At 40.5% G+C, this 26,561-nt stretch overlaps 1 protein-coding gene across 1 annotated transcript in view; it reads right to left on the minus strand.

The window, feature by feature from the left end:
* Positions 1 to 558: 558 nt before the first annotated feature.
* Positions 559 to 26,561, minus strand: part of LOC139349218 (spindlin-1-like) — a 42,523-nt gene continuing 16,520 nt past the window's right edge. Inside the window, exons 6-7 of the mRNA XM_070989814.1 lie at positions 7,673 to 7,906; positions 559 to 6,076 (exon numbers count right to left, since the gene is read on the minus strand). Coding sequence (XP_070845915.1) covers positions 5,877 to 6,076; positions 7,673 to 7,906 — 434 coding nt within the window. The 3' untranslated portion in view covers positions 559 to 5,876. The remainder of the gene's footprint in view (positions 6,077 to 7,672; positions 7,907 to 26,561) is intronic.

Genomic DNA, 26,561 nt, shown 5'->3' on the forward strand with positions numbered 1-26,561 from the left:
AGCAAAATATTAGGAATCAGGATTGTATTGGTCACAAGAAGCAAGAAAAAAAGTAGATTTTATTTGTTGAGCCTAAAAATGGCTTTATTGATCTGGAAATTAGAATGTATTTAATTAGATACAGGCATTGTCAGTTACAACCAGTTTTCAGCACTGTATCCACTATATTCATCACTTTCTGTTGCTTGCCAGCTCTTGTCGCTTCCTTTTTATATAGTTCGAACCTCACATGTGTGCTGTTATTGGCTGGGGGCACCACACCAACTGCCCAAACGCTGCGGCCCAGGAATGTCCCAACCAAAGCAGGGGCTTTGAAGGAGTTTAATAAAAGGTATTAAGTGTTTTTTTGTTTTTTTTAGGCGAAATACAAGTTTTCACTATGCTGACGTGTAATTCCAGTGAATAATTTCCAGTGAGAAATATGCTGTCTTCACTATAGACGATTTTAGAGAATATTCTAGAAAAGTGTACAATGTCACAGTGAAGTTGACATTTTGGATATAAAATGTTATAATTTCCTCATTTTGTCCTATTTGTGTGAAATTTTTGTTATAATTAGTGTCTTGAGTTATGTGTTGTGTGTGTGGTCACAATGACATTTGACTCTTCATCACCAAAATCTAATCAGTTCATCCTTGAGTCCAAGTGGACATTTGTGCCAGATGGAATAAAAGTTCCTGTTGGAATTCCTGAGACATAGCGTTTTAGCGTTTACAAGAATGTGACAAACAAGAGGAAAGTGACCTTTGACCACAAAAATCTTATCAAGTTTGTTCTTGAGTCCAAGTGAACATTTGCGCCAAATCTGAAGAAACTCCCTCAAGACCTGGGATGTTATGTTCATGAGAATGGGCCGTATATACAGACAACCCAAAAACATAATACCACTGGCCAAGGCTGTCACCAGCTCAGAAGTATGATAATAAAATACAGGCAGACTGCAGGGTTTCTGCAGATAAATACATCACCACCCACCTCTGGTAAGATAATAATAACTAGAACGGGCGGGAAGTTTTGAGAGTGATACAGTACACAAACGCCGGGTTGTGTGGTTAGTGCTACCATATTAGCACAACAACCTGATATCAAAAGTCAAACCTGTTCATAGGACCTCATGTTAGCATTAGCAATAATGCTATCAGCTGCTAATGCTAAGTTAACATTAGCATGTCAAATAACACATTAAAAAGAATACACCATCAAATACCATGAGAATGTATTTAAGAATCATTTTACCGTAGGTTAGCATGTTAGTATTAGCATGCTAATCATAAGCATATTAACATAACAACCTGATATCAAAGTCAAACCAGGGGCCCGTTGCACAAAAGTAGGATTAAGACATCCAGGATAAGTGACTGAGCGGAGTTCAACCAATCCAAAACATGAGCGTCCAGGCTTAATCGGTTGCACAAAGACCAAGCCAGGATGAGCAGACATGGATTCAACAAGCCAGGTGAAACCTATCCTGGATAAGTATGTGCACGCGGCTTCCACAAATAGACCCCGCCATCGATCACAGATTCACTGATTCACCATGGCGACTACAGCGGCGTACTTTTCCCTGTCGAATGCAAAAGTCCTCATGGAGGCTTGCGAGGAGGTGAAGGACCAAATTTTAAAAAAAGGCAACACCGCCACAGTTATAAAACAACGAGAGAAAGCGTTGCAAAGTATTGCAGACTGCCTGAATGCGTAAGTAGCACACAAATACCCACTCACTCACTCACCCACTCATTATTACCAATTTCTGACCATCACTGTGTGTTTGATGGTTCAAAAGAGATTCCTTGATGGCAAGGCTGAAGCAAAGTTCTGTAACAGTAAGAGATCATTTTAGTAACACAGCTATGACTCTTAAAATGACATGGTTGAACATTTCAGCTTTCATTTTGTTGGTCCTGGTTAAAAAGAGGTCAGCTGACAGACAAGCTGCTCTTATTAAAATAATCAGAGACCTCGGGACTAAAATCTGATAAAAGGGTCTCAATTCTTGTCCCTTACTAAGTGCAGCTGACAATGAAATCTTAATCATTCATCTGGAACAGTTGGTTGGTCTTTCTGACTGTGCGTTAAATTGGTAAAACATACACATCAAAGGGAGATGAGAAGTTTCAGATCAGTCTTGGAGATCATGTATCTGAGAAACATCTGTTTTGAGGTTGCACAAGGCAGTTGCCACGGTCCCCATTACCATTCTCACTATGGTCACAATGCCACTTGGTAACATCATTGGAGAGCACAGTGTATGTTTCCATATTATGCAGATTACATACAACTGTACATGTGCGCTGAACCAAACAATGCTGCAGCTTTAGACTCCATTACTGTCTTTTAGCAATAAATAAACAGATGAGCAAAATGAGGACAAACTGAAATCCTACTCAACCATGAAACAAAAAGAAATTGTCAGGATTGGCAATATCCTCCTGCCTGTTTCCTTTTTTTCTTATGTGTTCTCTCTCTCTCTCCCTGTCACTGTGCCTGAGCTGAACTGGTCATGGTTCACCGACTCTCAGCACTCACTGTATATAAACCCCAGTCCTACACTCTAGTCTTTGCCAAATCAGTTATCCTATGTGAGAGACTCATTTAAAACTCTGCAGCTCAGATATTAACCAGAACCGAGAGGGCACACTGGTCCAGTTTTAGCTGCTCTGCACTGGCTTCATAACATAACTTTCAGAATTCATTTCAAGGTCCTCCTTTGTATACAAAGCCCTTAAAAGGCTAGGACCAAGCTACATTACTAAATCCCTTGTTTATTATTTGCCTTCAAGAACACTGCAAAAAAAATGGGGATGCAGCCTTTGTCAATTATGCCTCAAAATTCTGGAACACACTACCTATAGATACCAGGGAAGCCAGCTTGCTAAATATTTTTAAAGGAGAGCTAAAAACCTATCTCTCCACTTTCTGATACAGGCCTGAAACTTGTGTGCTTTGCCTTTTGCTTATGCATTGCTATACTTCTTGTATTTTACTTGATTTCATTCTATGTAATTCCTATTTTTAGCTTCCTTATTCTGTTGTTTTCCATCTCATGCTATGTATTTTCATCCTTATTCTCTTACTATCAAGTGGGCTTCATTCTCCATATTATTTTACATTAATTTATCCATTTTTATGCACATTTTTTCTATGTAAAGCACTCTCTTGGTGCATGTGATTTCTTTGTTGTAAAGCACTTCAAGCTGCAGTTCCTGTATAAAAGGTGCTATGCAAATAAAATTTATTATTATTATTTCCAAAATTCCATCTCCCTCCACTCCCACCTTCTTACATCCACAAAAGTTTCAGATGTCAAATATCTGAAAGTATACTAAGCTGAAAAGGAAACAAACATGTAAATTTTTCCATTAACAATAAAATTAACATACATTTTAAAACATATAAAAACAAACAATACAAGGCAGGAGAATGATAGAAGGGCCTGTCATTCCAACATTCCAACAACAACAATAATCTGTTTTATAACAGTGAAATATACTGACTGGACATAACCTTGCTGTGAAGTCTTACTAATGACGCCTTATCGTCATCTAGGAATATTGAATTGAATTGAATCTCATTGAAAAAGTGCCTGTTGGGATGATCACAATTATACTCGCTTTTAATGAAAAACAAAACAGATATACAAGTGCAGAAACCGACAGATCTCTGGGAGAGTGTCTTTTTTTGTTTGTTTGATTGTTTGATTTCTTTTTGAAGTGCGGTTGCAGTATAATAAGAGTTGTAATCTGTCTTGGTACATCACAGGAAGTACAAGGACCAAAAGTTTTACATACATTACTCTGCTATGTGTGCTGAATTCATTCGCACCATGTAATTGGTCAAGTATGTCATGTGTGGCTAATCAGCCTTTACTGGTTTCTCTTCTCAGTTGTCATTCCCATGTTCACTGGGTTTGGGAGTAAAACAAAAAGACAATGAACACATCAAACTGCTGTCATTTTCAGTGGTCTTTTGATTTGATAAAGGCTCTTTTAGGATTATTTTCTAGTATAAAATGTAGCTGGCTGACAAAACATTGAAAGTAGCAACTATATTTACAATCAGTCACTGGCCAGTGAAAAAAGAGCCTGATGCTAAGCTTTTAAGTAAATTCAAACACTTGATTAAACTGCAAGTTCATATCAGTACAGAACATGTGTTTGTGGAAAACCTTCAGACTCAAGTAAATCCAAATAAAATAAAATGCACATTTATGAGAAAGGAAATTTAAACCTTCAATAGCTGTTAATCCCTTTATACACCAAACACCACCGAGTGTGTCCTCTCTTACTGCATAAATGCTGTGGCACAGTCTGAATCATCTCATGAGCTGTGGACAGATACTTGTGTTTTCTTCAATCAGCCAAGAGAGCATCTGATCTACATCATGAGGAGTCTGTAAGCTTTTGGTTTGTGTGTAAACACAAACAGGGATACTGTTGTTTCTGCAACATTTCTATCATCTGAGACATGGAAGTGAGGCGGAACCATGCTTTCAATGGCTAAAATCTTGACAACTAATGAAAAAGACTTGTCTTTCTGGTTTCTTTTCTAGATTCTGGTGAAAATTTAAGTCCAAAATACTCATGACATGTCACAGGAATATTCTTATCTCCTTCTTGGGATTTAAAGTGCATCAAACCATGTCTTCCACAACTGAAATCAACAATGTGTCACATTTAGAATCCATCAATGTATTTGAAGTTTAAATTGAGGAATCCAAGAACCCGAGCAACACCTACATTAAAACAAACTGAAAAGGGCAGAAGGGGGTTTGACCAAGTCTCAGTTTCCTTTCTCTGTCTTCTTACTCCTTTACTGATAACTTAGAAAAGACAGCACAAGAGCAAATCCAAAGGCTTTAGTGAAATCATAGGAAAAAGCTGTCCAATCATCTCTAACATCAAACAAATTCACAGTGGGAAGGGGTTTTGGCACTGATGACAGCAAAAAAGAGATTTTGTGTTTTTATCACTTCTATCTCATAGGATAAACATGTCTTTTTGTGTCAGAAAACGTTTTAATGCCAGTCGTTACTGAGACAGATGATGAGGATTACAGAATTAATTAATGACACTGAGCTGCATTGCGTTTGTTACTGAAAACAAATTCAAGCTCTTTCTCCATCATGATTGCAACCGTTTGTTTATCTGGTCCAAATATTTTCCTCCTTCTAGTCATTTTTTTTGAGGCTCCTTCCACCAACCAATTCCAGATTTCATTTCTTTGCTGGGAGTCTGCTTATTTTTCGTTTTTCATGTGGTAAATGATGTAGGAAACATGACAAAGAGTCTTTGAGGTTTTGTCATGTTTCCACACTAAAAAGGTGAACACAGACAATCGGCTACTGTCAAACTTTACACATGTTCACTAGGAGATAATCTCAAATTACCTCTACCACATATAACCACAACCAAAATTTTCCTCTGAAACCAGCCCACTTGAAGAAATCAGACACTGAAAATGAATTTGAAGGTTTTGTTTCTTTTTGTGAAGCAGAATTTTTGGATGCCTTTGCCATTTTCACAAAGATATTAAGGGGTAGTCAAAATGTGTTTGGGCCAATTAATTGTAATGTGAAACCATGGCCATTTTTTTCTGTTGAAAGGGTCTAAGAAGGTCGTAGATGAGAGTTTTCAACATCACCTGTTTTTTTTTTTTGTTTGTTTTTTGCAAGTCTTGAAAATTCCCAGACACAAAAACAAGGCGATTCTCAAGATCTAAATATTGTCTTTTTCCTTTATGAGAATTCTTTTTTCAAGTCTTTATTTTTGTCTTTGATGGTCTGAGGAATAAGTGCTTGATCAAATGCTTCAGATGTTTCAACATGTGCTGCATTCTCTTTTTGTCATGTGGGAGTAGCTCAGGACATCCACAAAGTCTTATGAAGTTTTGACAAGGTCATAAACATAAATGAGGAAGTCGTCATCAAACTTGATGAAGTAGACAGAGGGCTTAGCCTCCACCTGGTGTATGACCATTCCCGTTCGTTTGCCGCCATCCTCTTTGGCGTACTCAACCTGTTTACCCACCAGGCTATCCACCACCTCACCAGGTTCCCTCTCCGCCGGGACGCTGTCGTCTGCAGAGGGACACAGAGAGAAAATTGATCACTACTTGGTGTTAACATGTCCTCCATCTTACCTGGTTTTCATTCTTCCAATCTGTTTAATTGGGAGTACATACATGGCTTTATTTTCTTTTGAAAGGGAACACTGAACTTTTATCCCCAGCAGTCAGAATCACTGTAACTGTTCCTGGCATTGAATAATAGAAGTTTGAACAAACTGCAGTAGTTTTTTTTTTTCCACCTAGATATTTTTTTTGCAAATAAATGTTTAAAGATTACTATATCCGGGACTAATTAGCCGGAAAACACAATGGGACCACAGCATGGAGCCGTAACATAGTCCAAATTCAATAAAAAAGTGATAAAAATACTACAGACACTTAATATTGTTTGTATTGTATTTGTATTATTGTATTATTTTCTCTAATGGTATATTAAGACGTTCTCCAAAAAACAGCAATTTATTTTAGATTTAACTACATGAAAATCTATATTTATATTCATGAAATCTAAATTTATATATTCATGTTTGAGATATTTAGACCTAATTTTGGCTATGTCCGCATATATCGGTATGTACACAATTTCATTGGCTATTCAAAGCATCAGTCATCTTCAAAATCAGCTGTGATTGGCTCGATCTTCACTTGTGAGAAAAGAAGAAGGGCCTTCATTCAACTTGGACTGTTATGGCTTCGCTGGTTGCTAGGCTTCATGTGGCAGATCGTGATTGGTCAAGTGAGGTATCATTTGAAACCTGACACTCCAGAGAATAACTGGAGGCAAGACAATGCCCTTCTACATATGTTTAGGGAAGTTGTAACTGGGAAAACACAGAGAACAAATCGAAGATGAACACTGCTAATTTGAAAGGAGAAAACATCTTTCAGTGGATTACTATCTTGTTTTGGGCTAAATATATTTATTACAGTGGCTTGTGTGCACCTTTATTGAGGTGCAGACCGTTATTGTCAGAGTATTACTGATCTGTGGATCACTGACACTGACAAATGTAATCAGTCGCCTCAATGTTGCTTCAATTCTATAAATGGTTGTTTATCTGCTGTTGCAGTTTATTGTGCCTCCTGTTGTGATTGTATCTTGAAGTTGTTTGCATCAATCAATTTATGAAAATCAAGGCTATGAATAAAAAAGATGTAGCGTGTTAGAAAATAGAATATAGTTGTGTCCCTTGCTGTACTCCCCTACCCTCACTGCTACTTTCCAATCACATGGCTGGGTGATAAGGCTTAAACCAATATTAATAACTAATAAGAAGAAAAATGTTCAATATACTGTTTAAGGTAAATGCAAATGTTTGCAAAATCACATATAAAATTAATAAACTGATGTTTAGTGCAGTGAGATCTATTGTTACACATTACATTAGAAAAAAACACAATATTTTATATTTTAATTACAATTAGTTTGGAGTAAGTAATTTAAACATTAGATTTTGCATTTACACCTGCATTTGAAGTGGATAAATTGAAACTTAAAACACAGCGAAGGGACCAAGTGGGTTCTGATAAATTCCTTTTTAAAATTTCCACCACATGAAAATACAAAACAGTCTAAATAAAAGCTGAATAAGATTACTTTACGCACTGGAGTCTGGCATAATGCGGAGGTCCCCCTCTTTGTAGTCGTCTAGCAGCTGGTACATGTAGAGGACAGGGTCTTTCTCGTAGGTTATGTAGAACCAGGTAGTCATAATAGGAGCTCGGGCTAGCACCATCCCCCTCCATTCCTCCTTTGGTCCCTCCTCTGTCTCAAACATGTGCTCCACTGCTTTACCTATCATGGTGTCCGCTAGGTTTACGTCTGTTAAACGGGATTTAGCTGTGGGGATAAAAATTCAAATAAGGCTGGCAGTTATACAGTACGTACATTTCATAACTAACAACAACTCCACAACCTGGGAACCTTTGTTAAAATTATCTTAAAAAGTCCACAGCCATGTTTGAACCCCTGTGAAGCCATGAATGAGTGGAAAATGGAGAGACAACTTGTCATTTCAGATTCATATTAACATAAATGTTAACATCTATTAAATGTTACCATGCTGAATTTTAGCATGTAACATTTGGAATTTGAATGTGTTAATATCCTAAATGTGAACATGTTATGTTTTGCAAACATGACCACATCAATAAACATTATAGCGACATATTACACCCCTTTCTGGTCCCATCTGGTATTTAAATAAAGGCAAGTAACATAACCATCATACACCAGTAAAACTTAAGCTTAAACGTTGCAGGTAAGAGCCAGCAATGTCTTCACCTCAGTATATTTTAAAGAGCCAAGCAAGGAGTGCAGGATTGTCTGCCAGCGCCTAATGACTTGTAGTCACTGGGCGGTGGCATACTGCCATAAACATAATAAGCTGCGTCTTGGTCGGGTGACTGTCAAGTATACACGTATGAGCCTGACTGATCATGGTGTGTCTTATCTAACAATGACGCACAAGTTTAGATATCATCGGGGAGGCGTGTGAAGCAGCTATCAATCAAACTGACAGATGTGTTGTGTGATGCTGGCAGTCTTCTGTATTGAAAAAAAAAAAAGAAAGCAAAAACTGTCCATTCCACCATTATTTATTCTTCTACCATGTAGCATCTCGACAACATTTAAGACAGGTACAACAAGTTTCACATATAGTAATTTTATTTCCATAGTTATTTATTCTACAGGGAGCAGGCTTGGCTGTGTTGGCTGCATCAAACAGACTATGTTTGATATGGAATTAGTAATGATAGGCACATTCCTGCAGTTAGGAGCAGAGATAATGATATGATCGCATAGCAGCTCCTCGCCTGGCCGATGACGTGGTTCCACTATTTCTCTCCAACATTTGTCTTTTTGACTTGGTCTTCCTCCCTCTAGGAAACATCAAATAGACAGGGGTACTGTTGCCACAGCTCAACCAACTTTTCCTCTCTCATTGTCCCACCTGACAGCAACAACCTCTGCATCCCTCCTCCTCCTCATCGGCATGGTTATCTGACTGCGCTCTGGAAAGTGCACCTGATTGGTAAACGCTCAGGAACATGTGGTGGGAGATGTCACACTACACGTGTCAGTACAAAAAAAACTTCTGACTCGCTAGTCATGATGTCGGCGTGCCATGGGCTGTCCCAGATGCTGCATGACAGGTTGTTTAGCATGTCATGCTACACAAGTACAGATGCCTCATTGTCGCTCACTATCAGCCACGACACGGGTAATTCATCGGCCGCAACAAAATGGTCATAAAACCGGGATAGAAGCATGCAGTCTGAACCAAGCATAAGGGGAATAAAGCAGTAAGTTTCTTTTATTCTTAGAAATTACAGGTTTCTATTGTAATACAAATGAGTAAGAAAGAAAATGTTATACAATAAAATACTGTTCCCTCGATCTTAGACAGCTTACGTTCCATTTTCACGTCATTAATGTTACATATCAAACTCTGAAAGGACACATTAACAGTTTATATAGACTTGACTTTTATTGTCAGAAAGTCTGCAACAGTAAATGCCACAGAAATTTGGAATAAAACAGTCCTGATTGTGTACCAATAGGCACAAAGGATAAAAAAGTTACAACAATAACAAAATTTGTCATCAGTCTGGTTTCAAAACCATACTAGAAAATCTAAAAAAGGACACACTAAAAAATGTTTGTCACCCTTTCCTGACTAAATATCATGTTTATTTTGCTCAGCCCGCCAGCATGGCGCCACAAGTGTGGGCACAGTTCCCTGAAGGTATGTGGGTTTCAGGATCCCTACTGGGGATATTTAGACCTGTCCTTGATTGAACCTTGACATGTAGTCAGCTTTCACTTCCTGCTTCTCCGGTCTTTAACACTGTGCAAGGAGATCAACATGGGGATCTTCAGCACCTCATTGACATATCAGGCAAGGTCCTGGAAACTGTTCATTTATGTAATCTGTAATACAGAAAAGAAAAAGATTATGTATAGTTTGTGAAACTGTTTAACAACCCATAGGCCTATTGCAGAATTAGAAATTTGGTCTTTACAATATTTTTAGTATTATTCCATTTATTTAGACTACAATTACTTTGCCATTTTTTTCTTGAAAAAAGTCAAAGTCAAAAATTTGGACACACCTTCTCACCCCTTTTTCTTTATTTCTTTTTTTTTTTTCTCGACATTGTAGATTAATACTGATGACATCCAAACTATGAAGAAACACGGATGGAAAATGGAAATATGCAGTAATCAAAAAAGTGTTAAACAAACCAGAATATGTTTATATTTTAGATTCTTCAAAGATGGCACCATTTGCTTTGATGACAGCTTTGCACACTCTTGGCATTCTCTTTATCAGCTTCATGAGGTAGTCACCTGGAATGGTTTTCAATTTACAGGCGTGCCTTGTCAAGAGTTAATTTCTGGAATTTCTTGCCTTCTGAATGTGTTTGAGACCATCAGTTGTGATGTGCAGGGGTAGGGTTAGTTTAAAGGTCTATATAGTGAATAGCGCCTACTTTGCCTACTGTTCCAATCCATATTATGGCAAGAACCACTCAACTAAGTAAAGAGAAAGGGCAGTCTGTCATTACTTTGCGACAAGAAGGTCAGTGAATCCAGAAAATTTAAAGAACTTTGAATGTATCCTCCAGTGCAGTCGCAAAGACCATCAAGCGCTATGATGTAACTGGCTCTCATGAGGACCACCACAAGAAAGGAAGACCAAGAGTTACCTCTACTGCAGAGGATTCATTCACTAGAGTTACCAGCCTCAGAAACCGCAAATTAACAGCACCTCAGATTAGAGCCCACATAAATGCTTCACAGATTTCAAGTAGCAGACACACCTCAGCATCAACTGTTCAGAGGAAACAGGGACAGAAAATCAGGCCTTCATGGTCGAATTGTTGCAAAGAAGCCACTTCTGAGGAAGAACAACAATAAGGAGAGAATTGCTAGGGTCAAGAAACACAAAGGAATTGACATTAGACCAGTGGAAAGAAGAGTTCAAATTTGAGATTTTTGCACCCGCCATGTCCTTGTGAGATGCAGAAAAGGTGAGTGAATGGTTTCTATATGTGTGGTTTCCACTGTGAAGCATGGAGGAGGAGGTGTGATGGTGTGGGGGTGCTTTGCCATTGACACTGTTGGTGATTTATTCAAAATTCAAGGCATACTTAACCAGCATGGCTACCACAGCATTCTGCCATCTGATATAATATGCCATCCCATCTGGTTTGCGTTTAGTGGGACCATCATTTGTTTTTCAACAGGACAATGACCACAAACACACTTATAAAAGGGCTATTTGACAAAGAAAAAGAGCAATGTGAAGGCAAAGCAGCTAAGTGCTCAGCACTTCTGGGAACTCCTTCAAGAGTGTTGGAAAACCATTCCAGGTGACTACCTCACGAAGCTGATTGAGAGAATGCCGAGTGTGTGCAAAGCTGCCATCAAAGCAAATGGTGGCTTATTCAAAGGAACATCATGTTACTCTTTGATGTGTGTTTATATTTATATTGGATGTGTATTTTATATATAGTCTATGGGAAACTGTCTATCTGATGATTGCAGCATCATCTAAAATCATCATGTATCTACAATGATGCTTATGTTTTGTGTTAATGTTTAAATAATGACCGTGGATCTAGTTGAATGTGATAACAATGTGTAGTGGTCAGTGGAATAACTATAGGTTTCCGTTTGTGATGACTGCTGACTGAGATAAGGGATGAGATTAAATAGATCCTGGAACTTAGCCTGGTCTGGAGCAGGCTAGCTCCACAGAATAAATCTCCATGGTAACTTATCCCATAACATATCCCACTTTCCGCTATCCTGCTTTTGTGCAACCGGATCACGGATAAATTGAGCCAGGATAACCAACATATTCCAGCTTAATCCCTTATCCTAGTTTTGTGCAACGGGCCCCTGGGGCCTCATGTACAAAGGGTGCGTATGCACAAAAACATGGCGTACGCTCTTTTTCACGGCAAAGTTCAGATGTATCAAGAGTGAAATGACCGTTGAAATGTGCTGTGCCTCACGCCAACTTCATGGCTGGCGTATGCACGTTTCTGCAGCTGTTGGTCCTTTGGTGACATGACAGGTGATGCTGGGATGTGCACATCAGAGACACATGAACAATTAACACTGATGAACAATTAACACACTCACGTGTCTGCAATTACATGAGTGGATATAAAAGCATTCGTAAAGTGGTGCACAAAATACCGTTAAAAACAATGGCTGCTTTAGCAGTATTAGAAGATATTGCAAATGGTGCAATACGAAGAAAGCGTGTGGTCAGAGACAGAGAGGATTTACTGGCACATAATGACAACTGGCTCATCAGCCGCTTTAGGTTCCCGAAGTCAATCCTCCTGGAACTGTGCGCAGAGCTGCGGCCAGCCTTGGAGCGCAACACAGCAAGGAGCCATGCGCTGCCTGTGCCTGTGCATTCCAGAGGGAGCTGGCCGACCAATCGGGATTGTGCCAGATGACCCTGAGCCGAGCCATGCCAGCCGTGTGGGACGGAATTATACGCATGTATATCATGGTCTTGGTGAATACTTGATTCTGATTGGCTGCAGGGTGTCCATTAAAAAGTGCTGTAGGACACCTATAAAAAAGTTCCGGTCAAATAGCCTAATTGTTCTAAATTATTGCGCTGGCTCAAACGCTAGTTGGTAACCGAGGCAACAGATTTAGGATAGACTTGATACACATTTAATGATCAGTGAATGGTGGATTATATTTCTTGCAATAAAAAGGATCTGTGGACTTTGATTCTTTGAAACAAAATTTTGCATCATCCTCTGGACACACACAGGCGTGTGGTAGGTAAGAGATGCACTTGCCCTCTGAAATGATAGTTTGTATCACGTAACATAACATTAAGCAATCATCTCACTTCCCTCCACTGATTTGGCCTAATATAACAGATGCGGCTGACCGAGCTGCAGGTTCTGTGGCCAGAGCTGGTTACCTTGGCAACGCGTCACAACGAGAGATATTAATTAGTCCACTCAGCCACTTCTTGTGAAAAACTTATGATTTTAACAAACATTAACAGTGGTCAGTGGTTAAAGTTAGTGACTTGCTGTTTCTTGCTGGTTAAACTATAGTTTAAGATCTTTCTAACAAGCCCCTGATTGCCCTGTGTGCCAAGTACTCATGTTAATAACCCCATGCGTAAAGTGTGAAATGTCTTAATCAGCCTCACCTTTTCCCAGGCGCACTTCTGCACTAATTTGCAACAATAGTGTGTGATCCATGTCAGTAGTGTATAAAATTAACGAATGGAAACTGTAAATCTTTGTCTGCTTTCAATTGACCCCAAGCGACTGTGGCTACCCACTTAAGAGCTGGCTGATGACCCCTCTCACCAACCCTCAGACTGACCAATTGACCAAGACCATTGACAGTCTCTCACACACTCTCCCACTCACTCCTCTTCTGTTTGTTGCTTATGCCGGAGGACAGCGTGCCAAAGAGCACATTTCTGTGCACCTGCACTTCAGGGAGTAGCGCCTCCAATTCGCTTTCGGTCAAATTCTTTTTTGATTTTCTGATCATGCAGAGAAGGGAATCCCTGGTGCAGTGCTCATTTAAATTCAATATTGCGTATTTGAAAAGGGGCGTGGACAGGGAGGGGTCAGGTACTCCAACATGTAAGTTCAATTCCACATTGAATGGGATGTACAAAGGAAATGTGCTTTGATTTGTGCGTGCACACAGATTCATACATCTGGATATTTTTGTACATACAACGTTTTCCGGATTTGAGCGTACGCCATGTCTCAGTAGGAAATCCACGTAAGTCTTTGTACATGAGGCCCCTTGGCAGTTGTTTTGAATGTCCTCCACTTGTGCACTATTTTCCGGACAGTGGAATGGCTGATTTCAAAATCTTTTGAGATCTTTTTAAATCCCTTACCAGACTCATACACTGCAACAATCTTCTTTCTGAAGGCCTCAGACAGGTCTTTTGATCTCACCATGGTGTTCACTCTCACGTCAACAGTCAGGAGTACACCAAACTGTTATCCACGCTCTAAAGTAACATTAGTTCTGCTCAAGCACCCATAAGTCTGTTTATTTAGCAACTGTTAATTTTATTTGTCTACGCACTTGTCTGCTCTGCTAGCTACACCAGCTTAGTCTAGCAGCTAGCGATGGCTTCTCTCTGTCCCTCTCCAGCTCTCTCCTGCTTGGTGTGTCACATGTTTAGCTACTCCTCTGCCTCCTTTAGTGATACTGGTACGTGTAAGAAATGTAGTTTATTTGGTGAGTTGGAGGCGAGGCTTAGTGAATTGGAAGCTCGGCTCCGCACCATGGAAACAAAACCAGCCCCCGTAGCCGGTGCGGACCGACCAAGTGCAGCTCCGGCTAGCCGTCCCTCGACAGCTCCTGAGCAGCCGGGAAACCAGGGAGGCTGGGTGACTGTTTGAAGGAAGCATAGTCCCAAGCTGAAGCCCACGGGTCACCACCAACCACTTCATGTTTCTAACAGGTTCTCCCCATTCAGTGACACACCCGCTGAGAAACCAACTCTGATTATTGGCAGCTCCATTTTGAGAAATGTGAAGTTAGCGACACCAGCGACCATAGTCAAATGCCTGCCGGGGACCAGAGCGGGCGACGTCGAATCAAATTTGAAACTGCTGGCTAAGGATAAGCGTAAATACCGTAAGATTGTTATTCACGTCGGCGGTAATGACACCCGGTTACGCCAATCGGAGGTCACTAAAATTAATGTGGAATCGGTGTGTACATATGCTAAAACAATGTCGGACTCCGTAGTTTTCTCTGGACCCCTGCCAAATCTGGCCAGTGATGACATGTTTGGCCGCATGTCATCATTCAATCACTGGCTGTCGAGGTGGTGTCCAGCAAATGGTGTGGGCTTCATTGATAATTGGCAGACTTTCTGGGGAAGACCTGGTCTGATTAGGAAAGACGGCATCCATTCCACTTTGGAGGGAGCAGCTCTCATCTCTAGAAATCTGATGATTTTATTGATGAACCTAACCCCTGACAACTCAGAGTTGAGACCAGGAGGCAGAGCTGCAGTCCTACACACATCTCTGCGCCTCCATTAGAGCAGTTACCCACCCAACACTCCATAGAGACTGTGTTTGCCCCCCGGCCATGTAAACTAAGAAAACCAAAAGTACACAGGAGTTAAAGATAAAAATCTAATAAAAATTAAAACAACCACTACAATAGTACAAGATTAAAGAATGTGGACTCCTTAACATCAGATCTCTGTCCTCTAAAGCTGTTTTAGTAAATGAGTTAATATCAGACGATAATATTGATTTATTTTGTCCGACTGAAACCTGGCTGTGTCCTGAAGAGTATGTTCACCATACCAGAGTTCACCAGTTCACCAGAGTAGCCTAAATGAAGCTACTCCTCCAAGCCATATTAATACTCAAATTCCTTGAGGCAGTGGCCGAGGAGGTGCAGATGCAGCCATTTTTAATCAACCCTAAACCTAAACTCGACTATAACTCATTTGAAAGCCTTGTTCTCACTCTTTCTCATGAAAAATGGAACAGTGCAGCCAGTTTAATTTGTTAAAGTATACCACTCTCCTGATCCTTACTCCGAATTTATAGCTGAGTTCTCAGAGTTTCTATCAGATTTAGTCCTTAAAGCAGACAAAGTAATTATTGTAGGTGACTTTAATGTACATGTCGACGTTGATAATGACAGCCTTAGCACTGCATTTATCTCAGTATTAGACTCAGTAGGCTTCCGTCAGAATGTACATGAACCAACTCACTGTTTTAACCACACCCTCGACCTTATTCTGACATATGGCATTGAAATCGAAGACTTAATAGTCTCCTCACAGAATCCTCTTTTATCGGACCATCATTTAATAACTCTTGAATTCACATTACCAGACTACCAGCCAGTAGGCAAAAATTCTTATACCAGACTCCTATCTGATAGTGCTGTAGCTAAATTTAAGGATATGATCCCATCAGCATTCAATTCAATACCATGTCTGTATGTCTGTATGTACAACAGAGGACTCCTACGCTAACCTAAATTGACTACCTGGTTGATAGTGCTACAGGTTCATTGCGTATGATACTTCACTCTGTTGCTCCCCTAAAAAAATAATAAAACAGAGGAGGTTAGCTCCATGGTATACCCCTCAAACCCGCAAGTTAAAGCAAATCTCACGAAAAATAGAAAGGAAATGGCGTTCTACCAATTTGGAGGAATTTCGGTTCACCTGGCAAGACAGTCTTAAAATATACAGGAAAGCCTTCCGCGGTGCTCAGGCAGCCTATTACTCTGCACTAATAGAGGAAAATAAGAACAATCCCAGGTTTCTCTTCAGCACTGTAGCCAGGCTGACAGTGAGCCATAATTCTGTTCAACCATGTATTCCTTTAGCTCTGAACAGTAATGACTTCATAAGCCTCTTTAATGATAGAATTCTAACTGATATAGAATTCACCAGCTCCTGTCGTCAACAGGTACTGTTTTTTCTTCAAATACAGAAACCGTAGAAACTGTTGTCGATCCTGTCGCAGTTTTAGACTGTTTAACACCTGTCGACCTTCATCAACTAATTTCAATAACTTCATCATCAAAATCATCAACCTGTATTTTAGATCCCACCCCGACTAAGCTGCTTAAAGAATTTTTTACCTTTAATTGACTTTTCCATATTAGATATGATCAAGCTGTCTTTATCTGGGGTAGCACGGTGGCAAAAGTGGTAACACTGTCGCCTCACAGCTAGAAGGTCCCCGGTTTGAATCCCGCTGTGGGCGCTGGTGGCGTGTCCTCCACCATGCCTGCTGCTTGAGGAAAAAGGGGCCTTTCTGTGTGGAGTTTGCATGTTCTCCCCATGTTCACCCGGGGTTTCCTCCGTAATAACCCCCACTAAAAACATGCAAGAAGATCACCTGACCGATGGTAACGGAGAAGTGCTGGTCCCCGGGTGCGGGCGTCAGCGTTGCCTGGCAGCTGGCAGCCCACCGCTCCTGGTCTGCCGTGGAGGATCGACAGATCGAAGATGGGTCAAATGCGGAAAAAACTAATTTCACGGAAAGCATGGCGTGTAGTGCAACTAACACCTTGTGTGATGTGATTAATAAAGTTCGTTTCTTCTTCTTATCAACAACTGCTTTAAACAACAACTGCTACTTTAAAGGACTGTACCACAGACTGTACCACAGTCCTTTAAAGTAGCTGTAATAAAACCTCTACTTAAAAAGCCTACTCTTGATCCAGGGGTTTTAGCCAACTATAGACCGATATCCAACCTTCCCTTTCTCTCAAAAACTCTTGAGAAAGCAGTTGCTAATCATCTGTGCAACTTTCTACACAAAAATTGTTTATTTGAGGATTTCCAGTCAGGATTTAAAGTGCATCATAGCACAGAGACAGCACTGGTTAAAGTTACAAATGACCTTCTAATTGCATCTGATAAAGGATTTGTCTCTGTACTAGTCTTATTGGAACTTAGTGCTGCATTTGACACTACTGACCGTGGTATTCTATTGCAGAGACTGGAACACTTCATTGGCATTAAGAGAACTGCGCTAAGCTGGTTTAAATCCTACTTGTCAGAACGCTCTCAGTTTGTATGTGTTCATGACGACTCCTCTGTGCTTGTTAAAGTCAGCTATGGAGTTCCGCAGGGTTCTGTGCTTGGACCAATTCTATTCACCTTATATATGCTTCCTTTAGGGAAGATTATCAGGAAGCACTCAATAAATTTTCATTGCTATGCAGACGATACCCAGCTATACTTATCAATGAAGCCAGAAGAAACCAGTCAGTTAACTAGACTACAAGCATGTCTTCAGGACATAAAGTCCTGGATGACCAGCGATACAAAACTAAAGTTATAGTACTAGGCCCGAAACTGAGAAACTCACTTTCTGGTGACATAGCAGTTATGGATGGCATTGTGCTGGTCTCCAGCACCACTGTAAAGAATCTGGGAGTTATCTTTCATCAGGACATGTCCTTTCACTCCCATGTAAAACAAATTTCAAGAACTGCCTTTTTTCAGTTCTTTAGAATAGAATTTAAAATTCTCCTCCTTACTTACAAAGCCATAAATGGCCAGGCACCTAGTTATGCTGCTATAGCATTAGACTGTCGGGGGACCTCCAAAGATGCACCGAGCTCCTCGGTCCTTCTGTCCCTCTCCATCTGCACGTTTTCATGCCCTACCATGGCATATTACTAACTTAGCTCCTTCCCCAGAGTCTCTGTGCTTTGTCATCTCGCAGGTTCCTGTGGATAGTGGCTGAATCTGGATTGTGGATTACAGCTGCATCTCCTGCCATGGCCCTGCCTGACATCCACTGCAACTGCTACACTGTTATTACATCCACTATCATTGTTACTGTGTCATTGTTTCTCTCTCTCTCTCTCTCTCTCTCTCTGACTGCATATTTGTCTGTCTCTCTCTGTCTGTCTCACTCTCTCTCTCGCACCCAACTGGTCGAGGCAGATGGCCGCCCACCCAGAGCCTGGTTCTGCCTGAGGTTTCTGCCAGTTCAAAGGAAGTTTTTCCTCGCCACTAGGGCTGGGCGATATGGCTGAAACCTCTATTGCGATATAAGTGTTTTATATTGGTCGATATCAATAATTATTGATATTTTTTTATGACCTATTTAAAATAAGGACCAGGAGAAAAATACATTCAATTTAAACATTTTTATTTTAAATTTAACCTTCCTCTGATTATAATCCCCTCAGCTATCAAGGCAGAAAGGAAAGGAAATGTCAACACAACCATGGAAAACACTCAAATAATAAATGTAAAAAAAAGTGTAAAAATGTAAAAAGAGAGAAACCTGAGAACTTTTTTTCTGCAGGTTTAGTGCACGAAGTTCACAAGCTGATTCACCTTCTGGTGAATAAAATGTTTTCAGATATGTGCAGTGTTTTGTAAACATAGCAGAAACTGAGGTGGACTTGACATCTGTAACATACAAACAAACAAACATGATAGACAGTGCAGTAACACTGACTGAACTATAAAACCAGCCTAGACATATGAACAACTTTAGTCACTCTTCTTACTCTAAACATACATGAACTATTCAATTATATTTTTATTACAAGTGTGTTTAAGAAAAAAAAACTACGTGTAAGAGATGTTTGTAATATGGCTTCTCCACAGTGCTCAGTGGAAGCATGTCTTTAGCTATATAATATGCCGCTGCCTCCGTTATGTCTTTGTGCCTTTTAGATGATTTGTCATCAGGCACTGAAGCAGATACCTCTGAATGGTGGTCAGCTGCTTGTGCGGTGGTGCTGCGGTTGGCGGACGTTGGCGAATACGGCTGCGCTCGAAAGAGTGAGCGTGGCTAAGGTGGTTAAATAAGTTTGTGGTATTACCGGTCTTGGTGGAGACGACAGTCTTGCATAAGTTACAGACCACATTGGCCTGACTACGGTCCGACTTATAAAATCCAAAAAACTCCATACTGGTGAGCTGACTTCCCCTGTTCTATCGACGATTTCTTCGCTTGCTGCAGCGCTCACTTTCTATTTCTCATCTCACTCCTCGCGGAGCAACAAACACGTGACAATGAGATGGCGCAACCGAACTTGATAATGTTACATGATTGGCATGTTAGCGTGTCTCTCACTGATTAGCGATTACTCTCTACATTGCTCAGTTACCTGAGAGCGAGTGCCTTTGTTCATGCAACCAACCTCGCTTCGCAACTTCAGGTTTCTTCCAACGAAGAAAAAAAAATTATCGAATGCTTTATCGAACGCATTTTATATTGATATTGATGACGTGTCTATCGCGAGACATATCGCTATCGTTTAATTGGCCCAGCCTTACTCGTCACTGTCGCCAAGTGCTTGCTCATGGGGGAATTGTTGGGTCTCTGTAGATAAAAGAGCTCGGCCTGTACCAGCTCTATATGGAAAGTGTCCTGAGACAACTTTTGTTGTGATTTGGCGCTATACAAATAAAACTGAATTGAATTGAATTGAATTGAATTGAATTGAAAAAGTCTCCTTCAAAATGCTGAGTGACAATGTTGTAATCATGTGCACCTGATGTGATACAGAAGGTTTTAAAAATATTTCCTCAGTTTTACTTATTCAGTTCTATGACTTGAATCTCTCAGTTTTTTTAAAATAGATGTTAAATATCCATATGTTTAAATTTGTCAAAAAACACACGTTTTCATAGGGTGCCCTAATTTTTTCACATGACTCTGTGTGTGTGTGTGTGTGTGTGTGTGTGTGTGTGTGTCTGTGTGTGTGTGTGTGTGTATATATATGTATATATTAAGCATGGGCAAGCAAACAGCACAATCTGATTTAAATCTCTCTGTGAATATTTTTCGAAAATCAATTAGGAGAAAAATTAATTAGTTGAAACATCAACAACTGGAACATATAACTCTAATAAAAAAGCTGGAGCTAAATCATTAAATCATCTAATTGAGAGAAGGAGAGAGACTGGTTATCTGGCCAGTACAACCTGTCTCTTCCTGCAGAAGTATGGAAAGTAGAGGAAAACCATGACGTCATCCAAAGTTCCATCCTTATTGCTGCAGAGTGAGTGAATTAGAACTTAAACTCCAATTTAAACTCCACAGTCAGTTGTAAAATGGTTATTGCTTCTGTGCTCTGTCTCCTGTCTCCATTGAGACGAGAAAACAGAAAGTGAGTGCTGCAGCGAGCAAAGAAATTGTCGATAAAACAGGGAAAGTCAGCTCACCAGTATGGCAGTTTTTTGGATTTTATAAATCGGACCGTAGTCAGACCAATGTGGTCTTTAAATTATGCAAGACCGTCGTCCCCACCAAGACCGGTAATACCACAAACTTTTTTAACCACCTTAGCCACGCTCACCCTTTGAAGCACAGCCGTATTTGCCAACATCCAACATCTGCAACCGCAGCACCACCACACAAGCAGCTGACCACCATGCAGAGGTACTCTGCTTCAGTGCCTGATGACAAATCATCTAAAAGGCCCAAAGACATAACGCAGGCAGTGGCATATCATATATCTAAAGACATGCTTCCGCTGAGCACTGTGGAGAAGCCAGGTTCTAAAAATCTCTTACACGTGCATTTTTTTTTTTTTTTTAAACACACTTGCAATAAAAAAATATAATTGAATAGTTCATGTATGTTTAGAGTAAGAAGAGTGACTAAAGTTATTCATATGTCTAGGCTGGTTTTATTATTCACTCAATCTTACTGTACTGTCTATCATGTTTGTTTTTTTGTATGTTACAGATGTCAAGTCTACCTTACAAAACACTGTACATATCTGACAACATTTTATTCACCAGAAGGTGAATCGGTTTGTGAACTTCCTGGCACTAAACCTGCAGAAAAAAAGTTCTCAGGTTTCTCTCTGTTTACATTGTTAGACTTTTATTTACATTTATTATTTGAGTGTTTTCCATGGTTGTGTTGGACATGGACATTTCCTTTCCTTTCTGCCTTGATAGCTGAGTGGATTATAATCAGAGGGAGGTTACATTTAAAATAAAAATGTTTAAATTTAATGTATTTTTCTCCTGGTCCTTATTTTAAATAGGTCATAAAAAATATCAATAATTATCTACATCGACTGATATAAAACACTGATATCGTGATGCAGTTTTCAGCCATATCGCCCAGCCCTAATTGCACATATCCTTTTGCACACCAAATTGTTAGATTGCGTGTGCAACTTTTATGTGTGCATGTTCTTTTTTGGCAATTCTCCACTAAGCTTTTGGCCTCTGGCATGGTTTGGTTCAGTCCACTGGTCACAGCCTACGTGACTTCCTCATTTAGGTGTTTCTTAGTGGAAAATTACTCACTTGATACCACACCCAAGATCATAAATTGTTTTTCATTAACTTAGTTCACCAAACCTTGTACTTGATTCTATCACTCTTATTCCTATGATTTCATTTTTAAGTTACAATAACAACATCTCAAATTCAATAATTGTCAAAACTTATTCTATGACAAAAGCTCACGGGTGTAACATTATCATACTAGGACTGGGTGATAAAAGTCCTTTTACTCACAGTTCTTATATGTGTTAGGGGAATAAGGATGTCAGCCTCTTTTGACGTCCCTTCTGAGACTATATAGCAGGTAACCAGCAGAAGTTGATGCTTGGGGATGTCTTTTGGACAAGGCTGGAAGATTCCATTCTATTAGAAAGACAAAAAATAGACAAAAAATCATCAGCTTTCATAGTGCTAGAGCTAAAATAACTACAGTAACAAAATTAAATGGATTATTAAAATGTTTTGGGTAAATATAGAATAACTTCCGTCACATATGCTGACTCAGTCAAGGGTGTGACAGCATCTGCTGGATCATATGTATAGTACAGTGGATCTGCAATGTCCAGAAATGAGCTGCCTTCTTAAGGGTTCTCCTCTTCCTCCTCCAGTTCCGAGGGAGGTCTCTTACATGGCCTCTTTATTGGTGTTGATGTCAGGAATGGTTTTGAAGCTGTGAAGCCAACAGTTGAAGTGCCAACACCAATACTGCAGGATACCTTTGGCTGTGTGGCTTTGATACATTAAAACAGACATTTCATGTTAATAATGCCAAATTCCAAAATAATAATTTCAGCTTACAAAAATGACAGGCCACAGGATGTACCACATTCAACTGTCTAGATGTGCTTGCCTAAACACCAAGACCAGTTAAATTTAATGCATGCATTTTTTTTTTAAATGTCACAAAAACCTATTAAATACTGTATAGGTAAAAGGAGATAAGACTAATCACTAGGGTATGCACACAACTAATCATAATACTTGCAAACCTATTCCAACAACATGGAGTAAAAGCAAACAAATCTCTCATAAGCAACTATTGAGAAAGCTATTGCATAAGACTATTACTGTACATGTGAGCAATAACCTTTGGCATAGCAAGCAATACATGAGAAACAATACTAATGACCAAGTTGCATCAGAGCAATTTTAAAACTTGCAACTTGCTAATAATTCAGCCTTCAAGCCATGCAAAGTAAATCAGTGATTGCCTAGCTGCAGCTATTCAACAAACAGTTTACGACATGGTGAGGTCTCTGATCATTCCAGTAGCAACAAACACAACAATATGTACAGTACTGTGCAAAAGTTTTAGGCAGGTGTGAAAAAATGCTGTTAACTAAAATTCATTTTGATCAATTAACAAAATGAGAAGAGGGATAGGAGAACTAACCACAGATATTCCATGGATGTAGGCTTCCTCAAATCCTTTTGTTTTCATGTAATCCCATACAGACTTGTTGATGTTGAGATCAGGGCTCTGTGGGGGTCATACCATCACTTCCACGACTCATCAATCCAGAACACATGCTGCCATTTTTCTGCACCCCAATTCCTATGTTTTTGTCCATCGTTGAGTCGCTTCACCTTGTTTCCAGGTCAGTGGTATGGCTTTTTGGCTGCAACTCTTCCATGAAGACCACTTCTGGCCAAACTTCTCCCGCCGCTGGTGTAGCACAGGGTGCACACCACACACAGTGGTATTTTCGTGCAGTGCAGGCGGTAAACGGAGGTGCACAGAGGTATGCCAGGATGGGCGTTGCGGCACAGTAAGGGGAGATGTCAGCATAATCAGCTGGCGGATTTGGATTTTCAGTCCATTTCAGTCCATGCCGGCAGTGTAAAGTGTGCTGAAAGCTCGTCACCCCAGACCTGGTCAACTCTGTGCACCAGCGGTGCACCACTGGGCAAGTGGATTTTCGTAAACTGGCGGAGTCGTGCACCCACGTCACCAATACCTCACAGGCAGGTTTCCACGGTGTCTGGCATTTCACTGTGATCAATAATTAGCAACAGCCACAATTAAATCCAACTATCTGAGTCAGCACATACAGTCAGACCTAAATTTATATATTTTGATCAGCATCTCATCTGACCACATCGCAAGCGTGTTTGGCACGCATAATGGTCACTCAACATGACCAAATGTACAGGTGAAACAGGGATGTCTGGTGATCTATGACTCAAATTGCCTCGTGACAAACGTGTATGCCAATTTCCTTGGGTCGGCACATGACTCGTTCATCCTGGCGAATTCTAGCATCCCTACAGTCTTTCGGGGGGACACCCCTCTGGATGGGTGGCTGCTAGGTGATAATGGCTATCCACTGAAAACATGGTTGATGACGACATATATCACACCTTTAACAAGACGGCAGTGTGGTTTTAACAGTGATTTCAGCAGTGCTCAGTCAGTCATCGAACACAATTCAATTCAATTCAATTCAGTTTTATTTGTATAGTGCCAAATCACAACAGAAGTTGTCTCACGACACTTTCCATATAGAGCTGGTACAGACCAAGCTCCACACATTTGGGGTTCTCAAAATGCGTTGATGTCTGGACCAGACAGGTGGTTCATTAATATACAGCCCTCAGAGTGTCGATGCATTCTTCGTGGCATGTTGCATTTTACACAACATGGCTGTACGACATGGATGTCACTATGAACTCATGGAGGACACATTAAGGGACTCAAGATGGAGAGAGGCTGAACTGCATGTGCCGTGTCAACTGGGAGAGCAGCAGAGCGCACGGGAGAGGAGGGAGCGCCTCACCGCCCAGCTTTGTCATTAAGTGAGTATTTGTGGGTACATTAGTTCAAAAAAACATCTGACGATCAATAACTTTCCGCACTAAACAGAGAGACAGTATTGAAATAAATTCCGCTAGTCCGTAGATACGGCCACTGCGAGCCTGGACCTCCTGGACCAGAACGTCAGTCTCCTCCTGGAAGAAGTTTGGGCAGCGGACACTTTCGAAACTTGCCATGCGCCTTGCCAGCAGTGTTTTTAAAGGTGAGGCGAGGAGCTGGTGTGATTGGTGAAGATTGGACTCGGCTGTGTCAAACCCACTCCACACTTTCTCCCCTCCCTTCTTCTGAGTTGCGCCGCTGGGTGGGACTAAGATGAGAAGGGGGAGGAGTTGCGTCGGCAGCACAGTGCACGAAAATACCAAAGTCTGCGCCGTAACGCCCCATTGGCAAAGCGGACCTGACTTTGCGCCTCCACTGCCAGTGCGGCAAAAATGGAGCCCGATGAGTGTTTTGCATCTGCTTCACTAAGTTTCCTTGCCCGACCACTGTATCAACGATCCTCAACTTCCCATTTCTTTGTGCTTCTTCAAAAGAGCTTGAACAGCACAACTCAAAATCCCAGTCTGCTTTGAAATCTTTGTCTGGGAGAGACCTTGCTGATGCAGTATAACTTGTGTCTGGTTGCTGTGCTCAGTCTTGCCATGATATATGACATGAAACCTGTGACATGAAACTGTCTTCCACAACCTCACCTTGGTAGCAGAGTTTGGCTGTTTGTTTCAGTCAATGACTGTGTTTCAACCTACATGTGAAATTGATGATCATTAGCACCTGTTTGTTGTAATTGGTTGATCATATACCTGACTATAATCCTACGAAATCCCTGACTGTGCAAGTGCACCTATAAGAATTGATGGTGGTTTGAAGGCAAATTGTAGTAACACCAAATATTGATTTGATTTAGAATTTTCTTTTGTTTGATAAAAATAAACAGTTTACAGCATTTTTTCACACCTGCCTAAAACTTACTGTACTTACAGTATAGTACTAAATATCAACACAGTGAAAAGTATGCCTGCTTGCCAAGTTAAAGATAGATGTATGGCACATTTTCCCAAAGCACAACATGCTAATGTTGCAATCCCCTAAGTACCTGAGTCTACCACAACTGTAACTTTGTCTGCAGACACCCAGGACAGAGGGGTGGGGGTGAAAACACCCCAGTGATTCGTGGCAAGTTGAAATGCTATAAAATCAGCAACAAGAAATGTTTTGGAGACATCTAAGCTCATTTTACGCTCATGTTGTTTAAAAGCATTAATAAGATTAAGTTTATCTTACATACATTCAGCAAATAAAGTAATAACATCAACATTATTGTAAGTCCTGCAACTAACTAACCAAAAACTTTACATCTAATATTTATCTCAGCTGTTACGGTTAACTAAGGTTACATGGCCAAAGACACACATAGTATAATTGTTTTTTTTAGATACTTACATGTCCCTCTTCTGCACTGTTGCTAGAGAGATTTGGTGTGGATCCCACCTTCAGGAAAAGTTTTGTTGCCAGTCCAGCGTGGTACTGACCCAGGTTGGAAAAGCAGTCTGACTCAAAGCGGTTATCACACACAGGTTTTGCTGACTGTAGCCAGGACATTGCCACCAAAAATAATGTTAATCCTCTCAGCTGCTCTGTCCTTTGAGGTTAGAGGCCGATGTAGCAATATCTGTTGTTCTGTGCTACCAACAACAGAGCAGTTCCCGTGCTTAGCTCTCAACTTCGACATGCTAGCTGTCCAGCGCTTGTAAGAGAAACAATGGCATTGCTTCACAAAGGCCCTTCTCAGGCTGTCGGCGGAGATACTCAGAGGGCTGGTTTATGCAAATGAGTCCCCTCTTTACATAGAAAGGGGAACCAAAATTCAATGGATTGCTGAG

Source organism: Chaetodon trifascialis, chromosome 20 (genome assembly GCF_039877785.1).
Source record: "Chaetodon trifascialis isolate fChaTrf1 chromosome 20, fChaTrf1.hap1, whole genome shotgun sequence".
In the NCBI taxonomy this organism is placed as follows: Eukaryota; Metazoa; Chordata; class Actinopteri; order Chaetodontiformes; family Chaetodontidae; genus Chaetodon; species Chaetodon trifascialis.